This window comes from Gymnodraco acuticeps, unplaced genomic scaffold (genome assembly GCF_902827175.1).
Source record: "Gymnodraco acuticeps unplaced genomic scaffold, fGymAcu1.1, whole genome shotgun sequence".
NCBI lineage: Eukaryota > Metazoa > Chordata > Actinopteri > Perciformes > Bathydraconidae > Gymnodraco > Gymnodraco acuticeps.
In genome coordinates this window covers 3,061,020-3,084,581 of record NW_022990673.1, presented here as the reverse complement: position 1 = coordinate 3,084,581, position 23,562 = coordinate 3,061,020, and the positions used below count along the sequence as shown (strand labels likewise).

General features: G+C 44.0%; 1 protein-coding gene across 2 annotated transcripts in view; it reads left to right on the top strand.

Moving 5' to 3' along the window:
* The window catches only part of ccdc50 (coiled-coil domain containing 50), a 30,989-nt gene extending 9,991 nt beyond the window's left edge, over window positions 1-20,998 (top strand). Inside the window, exons 4-12 of one of the 2 annotated variants that reach the window (XM_034229870.1) lie at window positions 9,753-9,843; window positions 10,571-10,673; window positions 14,105-14,914; window positions 15,977-16,125; window positions 16,894-16,938; window positions 17,259-17,408; window positions 17,532-17,614; window positions 17,767-17,873; window positions 18,831-20,998. In XM_034229870.1, the coding sequence (XP_034085761.1) occupies window positions 9,753-9,843; window positions 10,571-10,673; window positions 14,105-14,914; window positions 15,977-16,125; window positions 16,894-16,938; window positions 17,259-17,408; window positions 17,532-17,614; window positions 17,767-17,873; window positions 18,831-18,850 (1,558 nt within the window). In that variant the 3' untranslated portion in view covers window positions 18,851-20,998. The remainder of the gene's footprint in view (window positions 1-9,752; window positions 9,844-10,570; window positions 10,674-14,104; window positions 14,915-15,976; window positions 16,126-16,893; window positions 16,939-17,258; window positions 17,409-17,531; window positions 17,615-17,766; window positions 17,874-18,830) is intronic. The other variant, XM_034229871.1, reaches the window with a different exon arrangement.
* Window positions 20,999-23,562: the final 2,564 nt, after the last annotated feature.

Genomic DNA, 23,562 nt, shown 5'->3' with positions numbered 1-23,562 from the left:
AGAGCAACATGAGGAGATCTATGGATACATCTTTCAACACCTATTTGAAACAGAACTGTAAGCAGATTTTTCTTTTTGGATATTTTACAAATCACTCCCCTTTTTAAACTCTATTGTTATATTTAACAACTTTTATGTTACTGTCATATAGTATTTTATACCTGTTTTTCATTTAGTCTCTAATGTTATTAATAACTATAGTGATCATATCAAGGTGTGCCTTAACCTCACTGAGCTGAGGTTATTTGAACCTCTCAGGAGAGAGCTGTCTTCCACCTGGTTGTAGAAAAGCTCTTTAAAGGCCACACGCTGGATCTGGTGTGCTCTACCGGCTCTCCGCCCCCCGACTTACAGCGCCTCGACCTGGCTGTATCTGACCATCACGCCATCCTCTTCACTGTTCCGGTCTCCCTGCCCAGGCAGCATCCTAAACGCACCATTATGTTTAGGAACATTAAGACTGTGAGTGCACCCGCCCTATCCGACCTGATAGCTACCCACATGGCTTCGGGTCCCTCCGACTCCACCGTGGACGGCCTGGTAGCCCACTACAACACTGCTCTATCCCTCAGTCTCAACTCTCTCGCCCCCATTAAAACCCGGACTGTTTCCTTCACCCGCCCTGCCCCCTGGTTCACCACTGAACTCCACCGTTTGAAGGCCTCTGGTCGCCAGCTGGAGAGGCTCTCCAAAAAAACTGGCCTCACAGTCCAGCTCCTGGCCTTTCGTGAGCATATCAAAACGTATAAGGAAGCTCTCTCCCATGCCAAGACTCACTACTACTCCCGTCTCATTGGTGCTCAGCAAAGCAACCCCAGAAGACTTTTCTCCACCATCAACCGCCTACTACGGCCCCCTGACGCCCCCCAGCCCTCAGGGGCTCCCGATCTGTGCTCCAAATTCCTCGACTTCTTCCAGGCGAAAGTCGAGGCCATCCATCAGCAGCTCCTGGTGACTGGCCCTTCCCCCCTACCTGCACCTCAGCCACCTGGTAACGCACCCCAAGCAATGCGCCTCTCCCACTCCAACCTCTCCTCCTTCTCCCCTGTGGATGCTCTCCAAGTGGCAAAACTGGTCAGCTCGGCCAAGACCTCCACCTGCTCCCTGGACCCCATGCCCACAGCCCTGGTCAAGGACTGCCTACCCACCCTCTGTCCCTACATGGTGGTCATCATCAACGCTTCTCTGGCTCCTGGTATAGTCCCCACCAGCTTCAAAATGGCCTCAGTCACCCCCATACTCAAAAAACCTGGCTTGGACCCCGACGACCTCCAGAACCACCGGCCGATCTCCAACCTTCCATTCCTCAGCAAAACTCTGGAAAGAGTGGTCGCCGGCCAACTCCATCTGTACATGTCCAACCATGAGCTCTATGAGCCCTTCCAATCCGGCTTCAGACAGCAACACAGCACTGAGACCGCCCTCATCAAGATCACCAACGATCTCCTCATTGCTGCTGACTCTGGCCGCCTCAGCATCCTCATCCTCCTGGACCTCTCTGCAGCATTTGACACCATCTCTCACAACATCCTCCTCACCCGCCTCTCAGACCTCCTAGGTGTCACTGGCACAGCGCTGTCCTGGTTGACATCCTACCTCCACAACAGAAAACAGTTTGTCTCCATCAGTGGCTCAAACTCACCCCCGGCCCCAGTCCACCACGGTGTACCCCAGGGCTCTGTGCTTGGCCCCCTCCTGTTCACCATTTACATGCTCCCCCTCGGCCAGATCATCCGACATCATGGACTCAATTTCCACTGCTACGCTGATGATACCCAACTGTATCTCAGCACCACTCCATCCTCCCAGTCCCCCCCTCAGTCTCTCATCAACTGCCTGCATGACATCAAAACATGGATGTCTTCCAACTATCTTAAGCTGAACAGCAATAAAACAGAGCTCATGGTTGTGGCACCCAATGTGGTGATAAACTATTAAACACAGTGTGATGTAATATTCTGGTATCACCCTTCCCATTCATAATCGTCTTATTTAGTTCTAAAACGTATCATGGTGTGATTAGCAAAATACCACCCTGTGCTCTATATCCCTCGTGTGCCGTTCACCACAGGGGGGAGGGGAATTCGCCCTCCCTCGTGCAGGCTGAGCAGAAACCCGAGGCGGATTGATCTGACTTTAAACCGTTGAAATCTCCAGAATTCGGCGATTCCTCACATTGCTTTTGAACAGAAGTTCCACCTTACTGATGCTCTCCTTAAGGTCTCTCTGAATATTTGCCGTGTGTAATTGTCTAGTAATTTAATTCCAGGAACCACACACAGAGGAAATCGGTAAAAGTCGATATTCCGAGGTTATTTATTAGCCCAAAATATTCTTATTGTTTTATACATGAGCTGTGCTTGCTTCTGTGGGCACTTTCCCCAGCAGCAATCACAGGAAAAATCGGCCAGGATAGAATCCCCATTTGACACCGATTTCCCAGGTTATAATTATGCCTCCAAATGTACAGAGTAGAGAGACCAAAAACAAATTGCATCCGCGTGGTTTCACAGGTAATTTTGATACCGTCAATCACAGACTTGGTAAGGCAATATCCAAATATAGATTTGAAATTACACTTACCAGCCCTGACGATTTCTTGGTAATTGTTCGTGACGCAAATCTGTGATGAAAACTTCTGTGTTGCAATGTTGAGGTGGAATGAAGGAGACTGGATCGTCGTTAGCCAAAGCACTGAGAGTTTATTTACAAGTACATTAATACAGCCGGGGAGATTTCTTAGTTTCACACATCCCTGTGCAGCCACCAAGCCATCTCTGACACAAAGAAACCACAGCACGCATCAACATGAGAAGAGGCGGAGCCATCAGAACCCGCGTTTTACCTAATCAATAGCAGATGTGAGACAATAATCTGTTTGTCTGCTAAAACTGCAGGCAGGCCGGGACCCTTCCCCCACAGGAAAGGGGAGAAGCTTTTGACCTGTGACCTCAACTTACAGAGAGGAGCTTTGACTTTAATATAAAGAATGTTTGCAATATCACAGATTCTAAGAAAAGATATGAAACTCTATAATCAAGATCAGATTAAAATATTCTCTTACACCCAAGGCCCTGCTCCAGAAGGTTGGTGACTTCGTCCTCGAGGTCGACGGCTGCTCCATCTCCCCATCTCCTGAAGCCCGCAACCTGGGTGTCATCCTCGACTCCACCCTTTCCTTCCATTCCCACGTCAAATCTGTGACCAAATCGGCCTTTTATCACCTGAGGAACATTGCCAGACTCCGACCGTCACTCTCGGAGTCGGTTGCCGAAACCCTAGTGCATGCGTTTGTCACCACCCGCTTGGACTACTGCAATGGTGTCCTGTTCGGGGTTCCCAACAAAACCTTGGACAGGCTCCAGTATGTCCAAAACTGTGCTGCTAGGGTACTCACGCACGTGGCAACACATCACTCCCACCCTCATCCACCTACACTGGTTGCCGGTCAAGTCCCGCATATCCTACAAAGTCCTCCTCCTTACCTACAAGTCCCTCCATGCCCTTTCCCCCCAGTACCTATCGGACATCCTTCACCCACATGCCCCACCCCGGAACCTGCGGTCCTCAGACTCTGGCCTGCTTACCACCCCCTGCACCAAACTGCGAACCTTCGGGGACAGAGCCTTCAGTGTGGCAGCCCCCACCCTCTGGAACGCTCTCCCTGCGGAGATTCGCAACATCCCCACACTTGACGCCTTCAAAAGGGCCCTCAAGTCCCATCTGTTTGCCAAGGCTTTCGGCCCCTAAATCAATCTGTTGTTTTGTCTGTCTGACTTTTGTTTTGTTATGTTTGTTTTTTCCCTATTACTTGTAAAGCGACCTTGGGTCCCTTGAAAGGCGCAAAATAAATCCAAGCTATTATTATTATTTAAATTCGTTAGCATAGCTAGCTAACCAGATGCTAATAACAACAGATCGCCACTGTGCTTACAACTAAAGACACAGCCACGCAAATACTGCGGCATGTGTACGGCTCTTTATGGGTACTGCAATATTTGAAGAGCTGGAGCGGCGTTCCGGTGCTCTCCGTCTGCACTCTAGTCTACACTCCTTTGAAATGAGACATAACCACGTGAAGACACGTTACGCTCGTGTTGTGTTCACGGAACCTGTCCTTGGCCAGGAAAAACAGGCACTCGCTTGTTTAATTATTTTGCGATCTAGATTTCTTCTTCTTTTTTGAAGTGAGAAGTTGTCCATCAGTCGGACGTCAAATATATCAAGTCATATTACAGGATAAAGGAAGTACAGAACAACTGCCGTATGCAGGGAAGACGCCGACGTGTCGCACTTATCATTCATATCATTCATATCACCAGTGGCGACTGGTCATTATGGGCACAGCCCCACCTAGTGTCAGCAGAAAGTATTACAAATAATGATTACAAAAAAATGCAAAAAATATATTTTAAGATCATGTTTAATCATCTGATTCGTCTGCACATTGCTGTTTTAGTCTGTGTTCTTATAATTAGTGTCTACAGTGTGTGCCTATTGAGCTGTTTAGAGCCATGTGGGACAAAACCCGATCATGCCCCTCCCTCTCACTGTCTAAGTGAACGGTGACTGTAAAAACTACACTGCGCATGCTCAGAGTATTGTCTTATTTAATGTGTGTGGCAAAAAAATAATGACCATAGGGGCATTGAGCTGCCATCCCCACCATACGTCATCTCACATAATTCAGAGCTGATTGGCTGTAAGTAGGTGTGCCGCGAAAAGTGTGGTGTGTGTGAAGAGGAGACGAGAGAGCTGCAGTGACGCATCCTAAAACCCGGAAGTAAGCTGCGCATGGCTTCCCTCGACAAAAAAGCAATGAGATTTCTCCATACGATTTTAGAAAATAGCTCCAAATAAGATCTGTGTGAAACATACCTGTTAGATAAATGCACGTTTTGTTCAGCCGGATAATATCCTACTTTTATCATTTTCGAATCATAAATCTATCGATTACATTTATGATAGACTTTTGAAACTACAAGAAGATAAGGAGGACTTTTACAAAAAACTTTTTGTCCAGAGGGATAGGCAAATGGACTTCATCTTCAAGTCAAGGTAAGACCGCAATTTTATTGAAAATGGGATCTTACTAAGAGAGAACAATTCAATATTTAAATGATAAAATTACATTTTTTGGGTATCCTTTTGTTGAACTGTCTGTTTCAAATTAATCGAAGCACCAGACCAAAAAAAGCTTTTGAAAATAATATATTTTGCGCAACAGTGGTAATTCAAGTTTAAAAGTCTCAAAATGCTACAACTACTGTCACAAACTGGATGAATGTGAAGTATTTTGTTAAAAGAGGATAAAAGCGTAATTAAGGAGCACTATTGGAGTGACTTTGATGGTTATTGGACTCAGGATTAATTCATTTGGATTCCCGCTGTATGAAGAAATTAAAGGACGACGCAAGTGGAAACAATTCACAAAGGGATTAAACTGTTTAAAACACATGCTCAAAGTAAGCCGATGTGTTTATGTAGATTCAAAAGTCGTAAATAATCTACAAAATGGAGGAGACCGATTTCATCGGAGCAACTGTGACAAATAATCCAACTGAAACCGGCATGGACGATGACTATGTTTTTAAAAATGCGCTTATCCAGAAAAGCCTGGTTTGGACACTTTACGGGCAGAAGAAACATTTCTATTAAAAAAAGAATTATACATTTCTGTCTTTTTATGCCTATAATAGCTACTAACTTGAATTTGTATTCAAATTAATTAATCAATTATTTTTTATATTTTATTGTAATGTAGAGATAAGGCTTTTAGTGACAATCATGTATTGCGTTACAATTATATGTGTGAAGAAAAAAAAAGTCTAAATATGATGTTTGGCCTCAAATCATCTGAGGCCTGGCGCCCCCCCTGCGATCTTTGCTATTTTAGCAGATCAGAGTCCGGTTGTTTAGTTCACTTCAGAGGTCTCGGACTGTGTTCACACCAACCCAAACGAACCGCACCAAGCGGCTAAACGCACCAGGGTTCGATTCAACCGGACTAAAAGGGGTGGAAAGGTTGGCAAAAAAATTCTAGTTCCAGATCTTTTTGGTGTGAATGCCAAATCCCAGGAACTATTGGAACTATTCCTGGGAAAAGTACTCCGGTGTGAAAGCACCTCATGACATTTTAATTTAAATGATAATGCTGACACAGCTTAGTGCGATCACTGCTTCACAAACATACACAAGCACACACAGACATACTGTATAGTAGCCGCCCCCCCCGGGGAGAGGCCAGATGCTCCCCCATCGATGCAGGCAGGTCAATGCTGCTCGGCATGCTGGGAGCTCACACTGTCATCCACCCTGCACTTACCAACGGCACTTTATATTCACACACTCTCAGACATGTGGCTGAACACACACACGGGAGAATGCAGCATCTCTTGTTTCTCAGTATGTGCTGATAAAGGCATGGGAGGCTGTGGCTCAGTGGATTAGTGCGCTGATCTTCGAATCAGGATAGCAAGTTCGAGTCCCACTGCAGTCAGCATGTCGTTGTGTCCCTGAGACACTTCACCCCAAATTGCTCCTGTGGGGATTGCCCACAGTACTGAATGTATGTAAGTCGCTTTGGATAAAAGCGTCTAACAAGTGTAATGTAATGTAATATTACGGTGCTTCTGGAAAACATTACACTCAGAACGCAAACTGAGAAATTATCTTTGCATACCAGCCCTCCAGGCAGATGGTGTTGTCAAATCACGTCTGTTAAAGATGAGTGAGCCAAAGCGAGCACAAACATGCTACCTCTCACATGTTGGATGACGTCACTGCGGATCACTGCTCCCTGATTAATTAAATAGTTGTGTGCCCTTGGTTCACTTTGCATATATATATATCTGTATATATATCTGTTGTTGACATTGATGAAGTGTTTTAATTTTCTACGATATTTGAAAATTGTTTAATTTTTTTTAATGCTGTCAAAATTATCGCGTTAACGGTGGTAATTAATTTGTTTAATTAATTGCGTTAAAATATTTAACGCATTTAACGCATGTGCAGAATGGCCCGCCCCATACGTGCCACCAGTGGCAGCGCCAGGGTATGGCTGGGGTAGGCTACACCCATACCAAGAAATGGCTTAGCCCCACCATGAAAAATGATGTTAAAGTAAGCAAAAATAAAGTCCGCCAACTCGCGCGGAGTAAATTGCACAGACAGCAGTTAGTAAGATTGATTTCAGTAGCCACTTGTCTGGAAATACCGAAGACCAGAAACGGTTTTGTCACGTGGTGATCGTCTTCTCAATAGAACATCTTTGATAATGTCTTCTGGCCAATCACAATCAAGATAACGGCGTGGTGTTGTTGCAGGAAGTCCCGACGGAGAATACTCCTGTAGTACAGGTAACACATAACTGGTACGCAGGTTATGTGCGTAATCTGAAATGCGTACCGTCACTTGTGTCACAAAGCGCATTTGCTTACGACAGAGTCGGTCTCCGGTCTCACAGACAGGGCTGCTGTTAACGTCGGTCTATACAACGGAATTGTGCCAAAACTACGCCAACCGGCTGCGGAGGGAGACTTCCCCCCCCTTCACTGGAGAACTGCGCTAAAACAGCTGATCACAACGTTCACACTCTGTGGTCACGAAGTACTCCACTAGCGCCCCCCCCCCCCCCGAATTTCCTGAAGTACTCCCCCGTTGATAAAAATCAACACGTAATGAATTAAGACCCCACGGTTTGATGATTGATAGGTGTGTGTGCTGTCTTTCATTTTGACACGCAGAAAAATGTTATAATAAACATACGTATGTTATGGATATATCCGCCTTCTTTCATTTATCTTTCCATTCCCACAACAATATACATAAAGAAATGACATATTTTGGACATAGTTCGAATGGTGATTAATCATGATTAATTAATTTTTAAGCTGTGATTAATCTTATTAAACATTTTAATCGTTTCACAGCCCTAATTTTTTTATGAATTGTTACAGTTTTCTATTAAATGTCTTGTTTAGTTAGTCAAAATCCCTAAGATGTTCAGTGTAATATGTTTATCAAACAGAACAGAAGGAAATCTTTTTATCTTAGATGAATAAAACAGCATTTTCTGTCCACTTATCGCTGCAGCCCTATTTATAAATGCACTCTGGTCCAGAGGCGCGGGAAGGTATTTTGAGTGGGGGTGCTGAGGTGCTGGACTCCAGTGAACACTATTACGGGCACTATAGAGCACGCACAAAAGCAATCCCCACACGCAAACACACAGAACACCCGCGACTGTTACAATGAAGGCTTGATAATCAGTTCACGGCATATAGGCAGGGGTAAAGTGCTATTTTTTACGAGTGGGGAGCGGACCTCACCTCCTCTAGGGAGGTCCGGGGGGATGTTCCCCCGGGAAGATTTTTTTTAAATATTGAAGTTGAAAGCATCAATCTGGTGCACTTTAAGAGCAACATTAAGAGATCTATGGATACATCTCTCAACACTCAGATGAAACACAACTGTAAGCAGATGTTCTTTTTCTTTATGGATATTTTACAAATCACTCTCCTTTCAAACTGTATTCTTGTTTTACTGCCATATAGTATTTCATAACTGTTTTTCCTTTATTCTCTTATTTGTTTTATAACTATAATGATCATATGAAGGTGTGCCGTGGAAATAATCTTTTGAATAATTTGTGACCAAACCGTTTGAGACCCACTGAGATAACTTAGACTAAAGTGAACTATCTAAACACTCAGAGAGTCCTTTAGCTCACCTGAGCCTCTCAGTCTGAGAGGAGAGGACTCTCCTCCAGCTTGTTGTGGAACCAACAGCTCTGTATGTCCGTTAGTGCAGCTAGCTAACCAGATGCTACAACAACGGTCCCTGCTGCTGGCACCGGTCCCCCTCTCTCTCTCTCTCGCTCTCGCTCTCTCTCTCTCTCGCTCTCTCTCTCTCTCTCTCTCTCTCTCTCTCTCTCTCTCCCTCTCTCACACACACTAAATGTGCTATGTCCGCACACACACACACACAAACAGAGCCGAGTTTGATACAAGCACACTTTTATTTCCATGCAACTCTCTGATTGGTCTGGTGTCTTGCCTCTGTTGCATTCACCGAACACAGGAAATTACAGTCCTGCCGTCCTCTCGAGTGTCATGATGAGGTTCACGTAAAACACGGTTAATGTATTATATTATTGAGGTAGAATTGTCCGGTGCTACAGAAAAAACATTCGGGGCAGGCCAAAATATTATTTTACCAACAATGTGGAATTTATTGGCTACATATTACACAGATTATGCACAGCGGGAGCAGCAATAACCGTCAAATAATAATTCAGACAGGGGAGCTCCGCACCCCCTGCCTGCCGCTAGGGGGTGCTGCAGCGCCCTCAGCACCCCCCTTCCCGCGCCCATGCTCTGGTCTGTCAATTCAATTTGAACCTAATGGCAAGAAAGTGGAAAATGTATACAATGTCAAGGAGTGATATAAAAAGTATTGAAAGTCAGAAGAATGCCTACAATTGAATCAGGAGAGAGTCCTCAGAAGAGAGACATAAAGTAATACAAAAATACAAATGAGAGATATAGGGAAATAGCATACATTTTAAAACGTTTTTGTTTTATGCACATGAATAAAAAGTCTTAAAACAGTGGTTCAGGGCAAATCGTCAACTATTTTACATCAAACATTGCTAATGCCATTACCCTAAATCCATAAATGGTTACATTTATGTTTTCTATGTTCTCCAAACCCCTCCCCATGCACACATGAACTCTTTGGAACCTCAGAGAACGTCAAGACAATGAGATCGCCCAGGAGATTCAGGAAGAACTGGTCCGACAGGCCGAGCAGCAGCTGAAGCAGGAAGAGAAGGATGCGGTAAGGAACACGCACGCACACACAAACTGACATCTCTGCACAATGTTGAGAACATCTACCCCACCCGTCTGTCATTACTCTGAGTATAGATGTATTGTAGGGTGGGTCATTCCACTGAATCATCACTTTGTGTCTCCCCATTGTAATAAAGGTTACAGTGATCTGACCTGTATTTAAGATGAATAACAATGGTTGTGCCCTACATAAAGAGCAGAGATTCAAGTATATCCCAATTTAAATGTTTCTTCATTATAGTGTAGATACAGGTGTGTTGTCTTTTTTTAAATAAAAATAGTTTCAGACTTTCTACAAATCTTTATTCAGGAAGGTATTTTTTCAGTTACCTAAAACTCAGTTTAGGTGTGTGGACAAAAGGCCAAAACACAGAGTTATAAACAAATACATGTATACAGTAGATGTGGACTCGTAGATGTTCTGTTAATCTTTCAAAATATCTTAAATGCCCCTGATTATTTTTTTGTCCTGTTAAGTTTAAGGAGTGGTGGTTCCCATTGCTTCATAGTTCTGTTAAAATATCAGTATTTTGGACTGATTATGGCACAAACATCATCTCACCACTGTAAACCTACTGTATATGCTTGAAGCTACTCTGACTTCAAAAACTACTACCCAAAACAAAGTGACATATTTGTTACAGCTCAGCCCAAACATGGAGTTTAATATTCACGTGGGACGTCTCGTTTACTGTGGCTTTGTTTGTTTGTAGGCCATAGCTCGTAAGCTGCAGGAGAAGGAGATGAAAGAGGAAAGGAGGAGACAGAAGCAGATGGAATCAAACCTTGAGGAGGAGTACTTTGAGGATCATGGAGGTAGGCAGAGAATCACTGACTCAAGCTATTATGTGACTGTTCCTGTGTCGCCTGTCTTAAGGACCTGAGAGAAGATGTACCTCCGCCTCTGGCAATTCACTTTCTTTCCAGGTCAGGATGGGTAATGGTTTGCCTTTGATGCTCCACAGAGCTGGAGACTGTGGCACACTCGAGGCAAAGATTTTGGAATACATTTATGAACACATAATGAACCTTGAAGGCAGGATTATATGTTCCTAAAGAGAATTATCTTTATTTTTCGCTCCCATTCAAAAGGAAACACTGCTGTTAAAGGTTTTAACAGTGCTCCAGTTTTATGATGCAGCTTACATTTGCTTTGAAGACAGATTGAACCTCAGATATAAAATGAATCTGTAGGTAATGATTGTATGAAGAAAAACATTAGGATTTACCATCTAATGATGCATACCCACACATTTGTATCTGTCCTCCTTCTTTAACATTGCAGAGCATTTAAGTGTCACACATCTGTTTTGAGTATTTTCATTCACACGTCATCCCTCTGCATGATTCATCCTATTGTATTGTCTGTACATTTTTTACCGAAAGAGAAACAGTAGCTAATTAAAATGTTCCTAGTTCCTTTTAATTTCCCTGTTAAGTAACCCTGAGGATTTACCTAAAATCTGTGTTCAATGCAGGATGTTAAAGCATAAAGGAGGTTCAGCATTAAAACGGTTGCTGCCGCTGATATGTCGCAGCAGTTTGGCTAGGTCTGAATGCAGTTATTTCGAGGCTAATGTTTGATCTAGGTGGGAAAGTTATTTCATATAAGCTCATGAAAGTTAGCTCTTTAGCTGCAGTGTTGTCAGCCTGTGGATCTAATCTGGCTCATTGTCTGCCTGAACCCTTTACTGGGATTGTGTTTACATTTAGCATAACACAAAAAACAAACTGTTTCCACTTTCTCTGCTTTGTGTTTTTCTGATCCAAACACCTTTCTATTCTCTGCAATGAATACACACAACTATATAGTATTCTACTTTCTCTGCCAGTGCACTGATGTTCTGACTCTTAGGAATAGTTTTGTCTGCTCATAATAGGACTTTTAGTTTTTCACTCCTTGGCTTTGAATAGGGAAGTTAAACAGTGGATGCAAAACAGAACCACGACAGAGTAGTCAACAGAGTATCTGTTATAGATGCCTGGTTTAGATACTACAGCACCTCACCGTGTATCCACTGTGTTGACTTGAACAGGACTGAGCAAATGTCCTCAGCTGTGCGTCTGTCTGTCCTGCTGTGTCTGAATCTCATCAGCTGCCCAGGTGCTCTCCCTCTCTGTAAAGCTGTCACATTTGGCAGGTGCTTAATGGAGCCCCAGCCTGTGCTTGCTGACTGAGCCAATCTGCCCGGCTCTATTTATACTGGAATAGTTGTGACTCTGCCAGGCTCACTCTCTTTGGTTAAATAAACCCTCCCCTCTAATGTGCCGTTTAGTCTGTGTGTGCATACAACTGTAGCAGTGTTAATGTACACACAGTGGAACAATGATTCAGCTGCCTTGTTGACTCTGGCCTGCATCTAACACTGCACATGTCACAGTGAGTAACCAGACACATTTATGAAGGGTATGAGAGTGTCACTGTGCACAGAGGTGTTTCAGTTTTAGACCAAATCTCTGAGCAATTGAACCATCTTGTGCTCGTGACAGTTTCATTTGAAATCCCCTCCCACCCAATGTTATACCCTCCCTATGCTCATGTACACACAGGCAGAGACACACACACACACACATTCACACCAGATCATGTTGCTTTTCATCCGGTCATGTAATTGGCTGCTCCTCTCAGGAAACGACCGCCTGCTAGCTGTCTTAATCCAGTGGATTACAGTTGCACACAAACCAGCGGGGGGGCAGATCTGTCTCAGCTTGACTAGTAACAATTGGAAGGAAGAGAGAGGTTATTTAGAAGAGAGCAAGCACTTAGACTTGCTCTTTTGGTGTATGTATTTACCAGTCAGGCCGTTTTGTACCTGCCTTCTTTTTTCAAAATTTGCAAATCAACCAAGCCTTGTTGATGGGAGGTAAAGCAGTCGGTTAGATAACCTGAATTCCATTGAGCTGACTGGCCTCTGCTGTTTGCTTTACCCAGCTCTATGTTTTTCGTAAGAGATGATTTGTTTTTCAATCACTTCTTCGGTTTTACCTTTTTTAATTCAATCTTGCACAATTTATTTACATGCACCAATTGGGATTCTGTTTTGACAGAAGTTTAGGCTTTTTCTAAACTCAGTTGTATGTTTATACAGATCAGAGAAAAATATACAGTCAACTATTTATATAATAATGATCTAACTCTTTATTTACTCATACAAAACTATTTAAGAATCAGTTCCTTTACAGGCAAGTAAAGGTGTGTGTATATTATTGTTTTAGACACACCACACCTACAGACAGACAGAGAGAGAGACGCTGTGCTTTTGGCAGCAGAGCTGCTCACTGTGATTACTCTGAGCAGTAAGCATGGGAATTAATTAGAATAATTGTCTTGTTAGTGTAAGGGAAACTTCTGCAGCAATAGGACTCAGAGAGACACGAGGAAAGTTGGAGCTTTGATGTCAAACACTGGTGTTTTATTACAAATATCGGCCGGAGAATTCACATCACAAGTCACAGCAGCCAGAGGTTCTGACTGCACGGGTGTGTTGCCACATCAATTCTGCCCAGCCTCTCTCTCGATAGACCTTTTAAATAGCTGGGCACACTGGAGATATCCCCAACATCTGGAGACACTGAATCACTTGCCTGACTCCTAGGCTCTGTGACCGAGAGTTGACCGGTCATAAAACTGAGAATAAGTGCCGCAGCACATTCTTTAAAGGACATAACAGAGTCAGGGTTGTTTATTAACATCAACAGGCAATAACGTTAAATATCTTAGGAGTAAGAAATAATTATTCTCTGACAGTTAGGTGTGTTGTTAAAAATGTATTACGGTTGTACCACAATGCCATTTTGGACTTGCAGGCGTTACAGATTGCCAACTGCAATTGCCGTCTTTTTCAACCACACTGAAGAGCTTAACATGAGGGGTGTTACTTCACATGTTGTTTGTTTACTACCATAAGTCTGAAGTATTTGGAGCTTTTTTTATTCTTCATGAAAAATTGCATGAATATTATCGTCTTTATTTAAAGCTCCAAACACTTTAAACTCTGACGCTGTTTAATCCCAGGGTAGTAACCACATCTCTGGACTTTCTGGGAGCAGCCTCTTCCTCCACTCTTAACATCCATAGCATGTACTTTGTGTTTCCATGAATCTCCTCACATGGGTTATGTCTAACTTACAGTACTAACCATCTTAGCTTACATCAGTCCTGTGTTTTTTGTTTACGTTTTCTATGTTCTCATCAACCATCCTCATCATTCTATCCTCGCCGCCTTCCTCCGACCCTCTCTGCTCAGCTGCCAGACGACACCTTGACCCCGACAAACACCGGCGTCACAAATCCAGTTCCCCAGGCCGACATGATGCTTATGCTCCAGTGAGCTCACATCGTGATTACTCCCCTGAATATAGCTCAACGCAGCCCAAAAGGAGCAGGTACCCAAGACAGGACCCAGCGGCACCCCACAGCTACTCCCGATACCCCGAGCATCCCCTAGTGGCCGAAGGAGGGCGGAGCAGGCACGCAGATCCCTACCCAGAGCACCTGCTGCCCTCTAAAGGCAAACATGGGGACAGGTACCCAGAGTATGAGCCCACAGAAACTGGAAGGGGAGAAGGGGGGGACGACACAGTGGTCAGGAGGAAGGAGAAACCGGGTAGACCACCTCCACCACAGAGCACCATAGAGAGAGACAGAAAAAAAGACAGGCAGCATGACCGAGACAGGGGCAGAGACCTGGACTGGGAGAAACACATGGTGAAAGATCAGAGGAGAGAGCAGGACCCCAGGGGGGCGAGAGCAGGAGGAAGAGAGGATGAAAGACAGAGAGAGAGGGACAGGCCGAGACAGAAAGACAAAGACAGACAACGAGTAAGAACAATGAGCAGGGAGAGAGGATTCGAAGAGGATCCGGGGCACAGCAGGGACCGGCCGAGGGAGGGCAAGGCGTCTTGGGAGGAGGAAGTGGAAGACGGTGAGAGGGAGAGGAGGGCTGGGGTCCGGCTGCGTGTCCACTCCGGCCCCGAAGATGTGTTTGATGATCTGGAGTTGGAGGGCGGGGGTCCTGGCAAGGAACGCAGTCATTCTCACTCCAACGGAGAGACAGGTACCACCCTGAGCCCCCCCCCCCCCCCCCCCCCCCCCCCCCCCCCCCCCCCTTGGGCTCTGTGGGGGAGTTTGTGTGGTGTGCGGCTTCTTGCTTTCAGGTGGTGGGTTCATCTAACTTTGCAATCGCTAACAAAGACACTGATTTCCTCCCTTCTCATGAGGTCCACCACAGTCACTTCTGAAGACTGATGTGATTCAAATGATGGTTTGAAATGATTTGTTGTTGTGCTGTGGGGTTTTTTCATTCTTGTAACGTGTGCTGGGTTGTTGCAGTGAGCAATGAAATGATTACACTGATATTTTGTGTGTTCTGATTTTGTCGTAGATTAGTTAATTTATTTTGATGACCTCAAATCTGGTTTTCTCAAAGGGTTTCAGGGCTGCGGAGCTGGTTGTATTATCCCAAAAATGGTAAAAACATTTAACCAAACACACTGACACCAGCAGAGACGCACTGCAGCCCTTTGCGGTGCCTCACCACTTTAATACAACTATAATTGAATTACTCGATCAGTCAGAAATGTTTTTTCATGAATTGAATAATTCAATTTGTCATTACTTAAAGGTAGAGTAGGTAATTCACTTCAGAAACACTTTTTGTTATATTCCATGGAATGCTCTTAACATCCCGATAGCAATGAATACATGAAATGCTTTGACAATAAATACATAAAAAAATGTCATCTGTGGAAGCCGTAGTACTGTAAAAAGCACGACCAATTATTTTAGCCGGCCCGGCTAAAGTAACTGGATGGCCTACCTGCCTGTCAGCCTTCCATCTGGGCACAAACTTATCTCGTGCCCTCATTGGTCATGTGTGTGTTGGAGGAGGGGCTCTGTAAGGAAGTCTGAAGGAAGAGGCAGATCTTTTTTGGCTGCGTACTTTCAAATTCTAGCGCACTCGAGCTGGTTTCTCCATTCTTACCTACTCTACCTTTTAGAAAAATGTCCATAAAACAATCAGAAAATAAATAAGTCTAAATAATTAAAATATGCTGATTATTTGAAGATGGAAAGAATAATTTGATCTATTGTTAACCTTACTTGCCGACCTCCACAGGTCGTATTGTGCACCGAGGGAGCGGAGCAGTGGTTGGAGAAGACTTCGGAGTGACTGAGGCCACCAAGGGGTTAACGAAGCTCGATATCCGTGAGCAGGAGCTGAAGGACATGGAGGTGGCCAGGAAACTGCAAGAGGAGGAGATCAAGGTGAGGAAGGGAACCTGAAAAAGTGTTAGATATTTTTTCTGCATGTAAAAGATGAAGGTAAAATAAATATAAAACCCCCTTCACCAAATCTTATTCTAAATAAGTTTTATTAAAAATAAAATATTCAACCGTTAAAACTACTGTAGACTAGAAAAATGTAATTCACACAACATGTTCAACAACTCTTCCACCTATAAAGATGCTATGATCTGCTAAAGGATCCCAGAGTTGTGCATTTTAAAAGTGCACACATCAATAGCTGGTCATTACTTAACAAACTCAAGCACTTAAACCTAGTACCAAGAGCTACAAAGAGCCACAGCCAGCTGATTTTAGATCTACAATATAAATCCATTATCAAATAAAGGCTGACATCAAAATAATGATCTAACTAATACTATATCACTTCTTCATACTTGTTGACTGGTGGGAATAATAGGTAGCTTTGAGGGTCTTTGGCATGGAAAAACATCTTTAACATCTTTAAGATTTTAGTTTAGATTGTCAAAATGATGTGCTCAGTTCACTTTTTATTTAGCATGCTTAAGCAACCCAGCTTTAATATCTGGAGCAAATACTGTAGGAAAGAAGCACCAGAATGGCACATGGTGATAAAGTGAAATATATATATATATATATATATATATACTATGTGATGTAAACGACTGAAGCCTGAAAAAACAAACTGAAAGGCCTCAATCTCGGCCGTTTCCTCTGTTGGAACAACGTGTTCCACTCGCTGACTTTTTCATTGTTCTCTGGTTTCAGGCCAGCAAGATGCATGTGCGTTCAGCTCAAGTTGCGCAGGACGAGGTGAGTCTGGAAACTTTTCTTATGCTGTCCTTCCTCTTTTTTTATATATATCCTTTCATTTCCTGAGCTGAGCCAATTGAATCAGCTTCATTTTCATATAAACGAGTCTACGAGGCCATTTCTCAACCAGATTCTTTCTGGACCTAGGTTATGTAAAAAGTAATGTGATGTCCTACTGTACTATGGCATTTTATTATTATATATTAAATGGCTGTGTATAAAAATCAATGCATTGCCCACACATTAAAGGCACAAGGATGTGGAGGTTTGTTCTGTGTTAATTATCCAGTTGAATTGGATATGTCTGATGTATCTGACAGGAAATTGCCCGACTGTTAATGGAACAAGAGAAGAAGGAGTACAGGAAGAACCGAGATCGGGAGAAAGAGCAGGAGAAGGATAAAGACAGGGAGAGGTATGCCCAGGAGAAGATGGCATATGAAAGGGGGCGACCAGCGGGAGACTACCGGGTAATTTGCTCTAACCAAACTCATTTTAAAACATTTGCTTTTGAGTGAAATATTTTTGCAGTTTTAGAAAACGATTTTTGTTTCCACTGCGGTACTGGAACCATAATTTGTGTTGGTTTCCAGCCCAGCTCGGAGGAAGTGGTCCGGCCCAGAACACGAGACGAGCAAGAACACCAGCGGCAGAGGCACCACAACAAGCCCTCCAGGTACACACTCATTTCTCTTAACACCAAATATTTCCAGTCAGTCAAGAAACACAATTATCTCATTAATGTTCTGTTTTCTCCGTCTGTCTCCGTCTGTCTCTGTCTGTCTCCTTCTGTCTCCTTCTGTCTCCGTCTGTCTCCGTCTGTCTCAGGCCTCCCCAGCCTCGTGGACAGGACTATGAGAACGTGAATGCTGGCTACGGCTACTCGGACCATGCCCCCCCCCGCGCTCCCACCAGACCCGAGGCTCATATCAGAGGTATATTAACATTACAGCTTAGTATTTTACTAAAGTTTATCCTTTTGAACCTTCAAGTGATTGTATTTTTGCTTCAAGAATGGTGGACTGTCCTGACTGCACATATTCTGTACTACTGTAGAAAGTAGTGTTGATTTTGAATTTGCTAAAATAACAATTAGGACAATAAATGTTCTCAACTCACACACCTTCCCATAATGTATGAATCCTGATTTATAAAAATGTGTTTATATATACTGTATATCAGTTGAGTTGTGGCTTTTAGATAATGCCTATTTAAGCAGCTGGGAATGAAAAATCTTCCAATATTGCTAAAAGGTTTTTATGCTTAGCGGAGTTAGAAAAGTTGGTGAATTGATGAAAGCAAAATGCGACAAAGTCCAATAGAAACCGATTTAGAGAATAAATGACGTAAATAAAGCATGTGACTTTTGTCCACTGAAGCTTTTGTCACCCTGCAATGACTTTTGTTGCATAAAAAAAAGACTGCAACAATTAATTGAATGTCTGTATAGCTTTTGACTACTTATCTTTCAATTGACTTGTCCCTAGCTCTGCTTCAATGAACAAATACATGATCAAGTCCTAATCAGGGAATGCTTGTTTTTACAGTGCTGTTTTTGGCCCCCAGGAAGAAAAGATCAAAGTTTCCTTTCTCGACGAGTTGACAGTTGAGAGCTAACGGGGAATATAGGGGGGAGAGGATACAAATAGGAGACGCTGCTGCTTAAAGTCTGAACCTTTAGCTCTACGCACACGCCCCGGGAAGTTATATTTAACAAGCGTGGTTTATGTTTCAAGGAAAAATATAAGCGTTATGTGAAGAAACCAAAAGCAGAAGTACGTTCCGGATCTCAGAGAAGACGAACTGATGTCTGAAAGTTGCAGTGCAGAAACACTTAGATGCAGCGTGACGTGTCAGTGCTGATAGATCTGTCTGTCCTCCCTCTCTGACAGGTGCCTATTACAAGCGGTGACTCCGGCTCTCTACCCTGTCCAGACATACTGTCAGTCCTCCTTCGTCCTTTATTTTTTATTTATCTTTTTGTTTTACTCTCTGTTGACCAAAAGCTTGTCGGCAATGGGATTATTTTCTCTCTTTTTTTTTTAAAATACCCTCCAAAGTTGGCCCGGAGTTAGGTAAGTGGGTCTCTGAGTGATGCAACTACACTCATCTGTCCTTTTTTTATTTGTAAATTGTGTTATTATTTATTTTAACTGACTCAACATCCAGACAAGCCAAAAACCTTGTGACACAAACTCCCCCTGATTCTTAGCTGTCAAAAAGTAGAGGCTCATCCCCTTCTGTGGTCAACATGTGCTGATGCTCCTGTCATCACAAGGGCTCAACGCCTCTGCTGGATATGACCGTGCAATCTCCAAATTCCTCTCATGGACGTGCCTGCCTGGTCCAACACGGCTGCTAGTGTCTTACATACCAACATGGCAGCTGCTTTATACCTCATGCTGCAGTTCTGTTGTCTTATCATGCTGTACTACGAGGCTCCAGGCCCTCTCCATGTGCCACACAGCGTACCACAAAAATAAGCCTTTATCAAGATGCTGGTAGTTTTGCTTCGACATGTTTTACCACCTTGTTCCAATGCAGAGGAGGTGGCGCTTTGTGATGATCCATGGACTTTTAATTGGCTGTAGGCTGTCTTCTTCTTCTGCTTGAGAGGGGCACTTTTTAGCCCCATTACCCTTAAAACTGTGGATGGATGATATTCTGTGTATGACTCACTGTTTCTATGTGCATGCTTACTGAAAGTGTACAACTGTGTACATGCATTTCAGCTCTATACCAAGTTATCTGGCTCCCTCTTTATTGTTAAAGCCACAAAAAGCCAATAATATCTCTCTCTTTGTGAATGAACAAAATATCTTAGCTCATATACTACTGTGAAATAAATCACTTTCCTGCCATTATTTCGTATCAGCTTGTCAGTCACAAACCAAAACTGGCCCATAAAAGAACCAGTACCCAAATGAAATGCATGTACATTGCTTGTCTGTGTCAAAGCTGAATTCATGCTTGTGCTTATACGCACTTGTTGTGGGATTTGATATACGCTCTTTTATTTAAAAGTAAATATCACATTTTTGTTTCTTTTTTAATTGCCACCAAATTATGTTCCCTAGAATGAAAAATACAAGATTCTCTCATTAGTAGTCCCTCGATTGTGTGTCCAACGTTTCTTTCTTTACCACGGTTTTGTTAGTTTTTCCGATTATTTTGTTTCTTTCATTTCCATTCCCCAAAGCTTTCCCGCAGTAACTTCGATCTGCTTCTTTGTCTGAAGCTCAAAGGCAGCCTTCATTTCCTGCTGGTAGAAAAACAAACATTCCCACAATGGAAGTGCATCTGGATGGAGGGAAATCGGTCAGAGGATCAGTTTAAATAAATATAACTGCTCAAAGGGACCTATTTTAGTGTTTTTATTACTCTGGGATCCATTATTTTCTGTTCATATTGAATAATAAGGATGTTAAGAAAAGTAAAAAGCACATTCATGCTTTTGAGTTTACCGAAACGTTTGTGATTCTGTCTTTCCAACATTTAGTGCTGCCTCCAAGTCCTCCTGTTGTATTAAAATGTCTTCTTCCAAAATGATTCCCTCCCTGTTCAGAGAAAGTGTAAGATGTTTGTATTGCCAAGGACAAACAAGCAGATGTTGTTGAAATATGATATGTGCTAGTTGCTGTTGAAATAATGAGATTCGTGCCATATGTTTGTAATTTTTCAGGGACTTGAAAATGGGAAAAACGTAGAGTTGTGGTTGTAGCAGAGAAACCACACCTACCGAGGTGGGACTCCATATTTATTATTTGGTGAGAGCACCACCTTGTGGACATGTTGACAATTGAAACAACACAAATTATATCTGATTGGAGTCTTAGTGAACTTGTGGATATTGTGCATCAGACATTATTTTGGAATAGTGCTGTCAACAAAGTGCTACATACATATTTTCTTTAATCCAGGGCTTGTATGCAATCTACCAATCATGAATCAGCACATAATGTGTTGGCATTTGCTGTAACAGATTTTTAAAGTAAAACAAATGAAGTTGATTTTACCTATAGCATCTCAAAATGTAATAAACTTCAGCATTTCCACCGTTTGTGCATTTGACTCTTTTCATTAAGTCACATTTTGGTCACTAATACAAAACCAACCCAATATAACGGCAAGACGTGAACATGTGACGATTTACCATGCTGGGAGACGTGAAGATGTCACGATTTCGTCCCTTCAAACGTTACAGTTACACGGTATTGTTAACCCATGTTAACCAGTGGAGAAATAACCGGAAATTCCAAGCAAATGTCAATATTAATATAATAGTGATTTATTTTGTAATAGTCACACTCGATTACGCCGATGTTCTTGTTGCCCCAGCTGGTCGACACCTCTTTTAGCAGAAACAAAGGCTACATTAATGTATTAAATTGATGTTAATCCATGCGTGTGGATGTGGAATTAACGGACGTGACGTTTATACATTGAAGTCAATGGAGAGAGAAAGGTTATCTTTTGATCCTGTTTGAATTGTGCCACGAATGACACATATGATGTTTGTCAATTTAAAAGAACATTTTACAAGTCAAAAAAATAAAAATGTGTCGTAAAACTGTGAAGTTACACATTTGTTTGTGTGAAACCGCTCAGTGAACTACAGGTCTCTGGTCTTACACAAAACGCGTCACCATCACAAAGACGGCCGTCACGTTAGCAAATTTCACCTGTTTCTTTCAGAATGAGGCGAAAAGTATAAAACGAGGTGAACATCACTACAAGTCTGGGCATGTTGAGAGCTGTACATACACGAAAGGGGAGTTAGTCGGTTCTGTAAGAGCAGCGGGACCGGCTTTACAAGGTTTCGGTGAGTAATATGAGTGCAATGTGTAACGTTAATTTCAGCTAGCTAACATTAGCTAACAAGGTACACTAACGTGTTTTGTTTTAGTAACTAGTTTTCTCCTTAAGAAATTCATGGTCTCTGTGTATGCTGTGGATAACATTAGTGTTCACAAGAACAAGGTACACTCCCGTGTTTTGTTTTAGTTGCTCTTCAGATTGAAGCGGCCAGTTTTATATCGACTTTGATATTTGAGTTTATTTGCTGTGTGTAGATTCAAGGATTTTGGTTATCTAGGCACAGCTGTGTGTGACTCCCTCTGGTACACTGGTATGTGTTTTCCTAATGTAGAGAGCATTAATTAATTAATAAACTACACACTGAGTCTAGATCCTGACCAAATCCTTTTTTATTGTTGATCAAATGTTTTTCAAAAATGTATTCATTGTAGTGCCGAGAGATATGGAGTCAGAGGCGGTGCAAGGAAGGTGCAAGAATAGTAATTTATTCACAAGCTGTAAAGGACATGTTGCCGGGTCGACAAGAGAGAGCCAAGAGGGTACACACTATTTATAGGTAACCCATAACATGTCCGTGTGAGAACAATAACCGCAACCGTAGTTCCAAGTTTGAATTATGTCCCAGTGGTTAAATAGGTGGTCACCACACAAGCCCCCCCAGAATTCAAACATGGCAAAAAAATATATATCCCCACGTCCGTGGAGGAAGCACCACAAGGGCCGAGGAGGGTGGGGCCGCAGGTGAGGACCGGGCCATGGAACGGGCCACGAAAGGGGGCCGCAGGAGAGGGCAGGGGCCCTAACGAGGGCGAGGGCACCCACACCGGGGGCGGGCCGTCGTAAGGGGGCCGCAGTAGGTGTCGAGGAGAACCCAGCAGGAAAGAGCGCAACCCGGCCGCAGGCAGACGCACAACGGCGGCGGGCACGAAGTCCTCGGCAGGCTTCGCGGTATCCCCGGGAGAGAGGAGCAGTCCCCCCGGGAGGAAGGAGCGCAACCCGGCCGCAGGCAGACGTGCAACGGCGGCGGGCACGAAGTCCTCGGCAGGCGTCGAGGCATCCCCGGGAAGCAGGAGAGCAACCCGGCCGCAGGCAGACGTGCCGCGGCGGCGGGCATGAAGTCCTCGGCAGATGTCGAGGGATCCCCGGGAAGCAGGAGAGCAACCCGGCCGCAGGCAGACGTGCCGCGGCGGCAGGCATGAAGTCCTCAGCAGGCGCTGAGGCATCCCCGGGAAGCAGGAGAAGCCAGACAGGGTCCCGGAGCGCGCCACCCATGGGCCGATGGAGCATGGGCGACGTCCGGAACTGTCGAGGCGAGAGGGGGTCCAGGAGTGCGCCACCCAGGCGCCGATGAACGTGAGTGGCGTCTGGATATCCCCGGAAGGCAGGAGAGGCCAGACAGGCTCCGGAGCGCGCCACCCACGGGCCGATGGCAGCATGGGCGACGTCCAAAACCGTCGAGGCGAGACGGGGTCCAGGAGTGCACCACCCAGGCGTCGATGGAAACGTGAGTGGCGTCTGGAACCGCCGTGGAGGTGGTGAAAAAGGTGAGAGTGAAGAAAAAAAAACTCAAAAGGGCTGATAGCCGTTAGCACTAGCCGTCGTTAGCCCCACGTGGTTAGCCGCTAGCTGCCAGCCATGGGTAGCTGCCAGCCGTCGTTAGCCCCACGTGGTTAGCAGCCGGGACGTGCAGCCGCACGCCCCGAAGAACAAACCCATGAGGTAGCAATGGGGTTGCTGGTCGACCCAGCAGGTCGTGCATCGTCCCCCCGTTGGATAGAAAGCCGATGCGGGAACGGCGAGCAACGT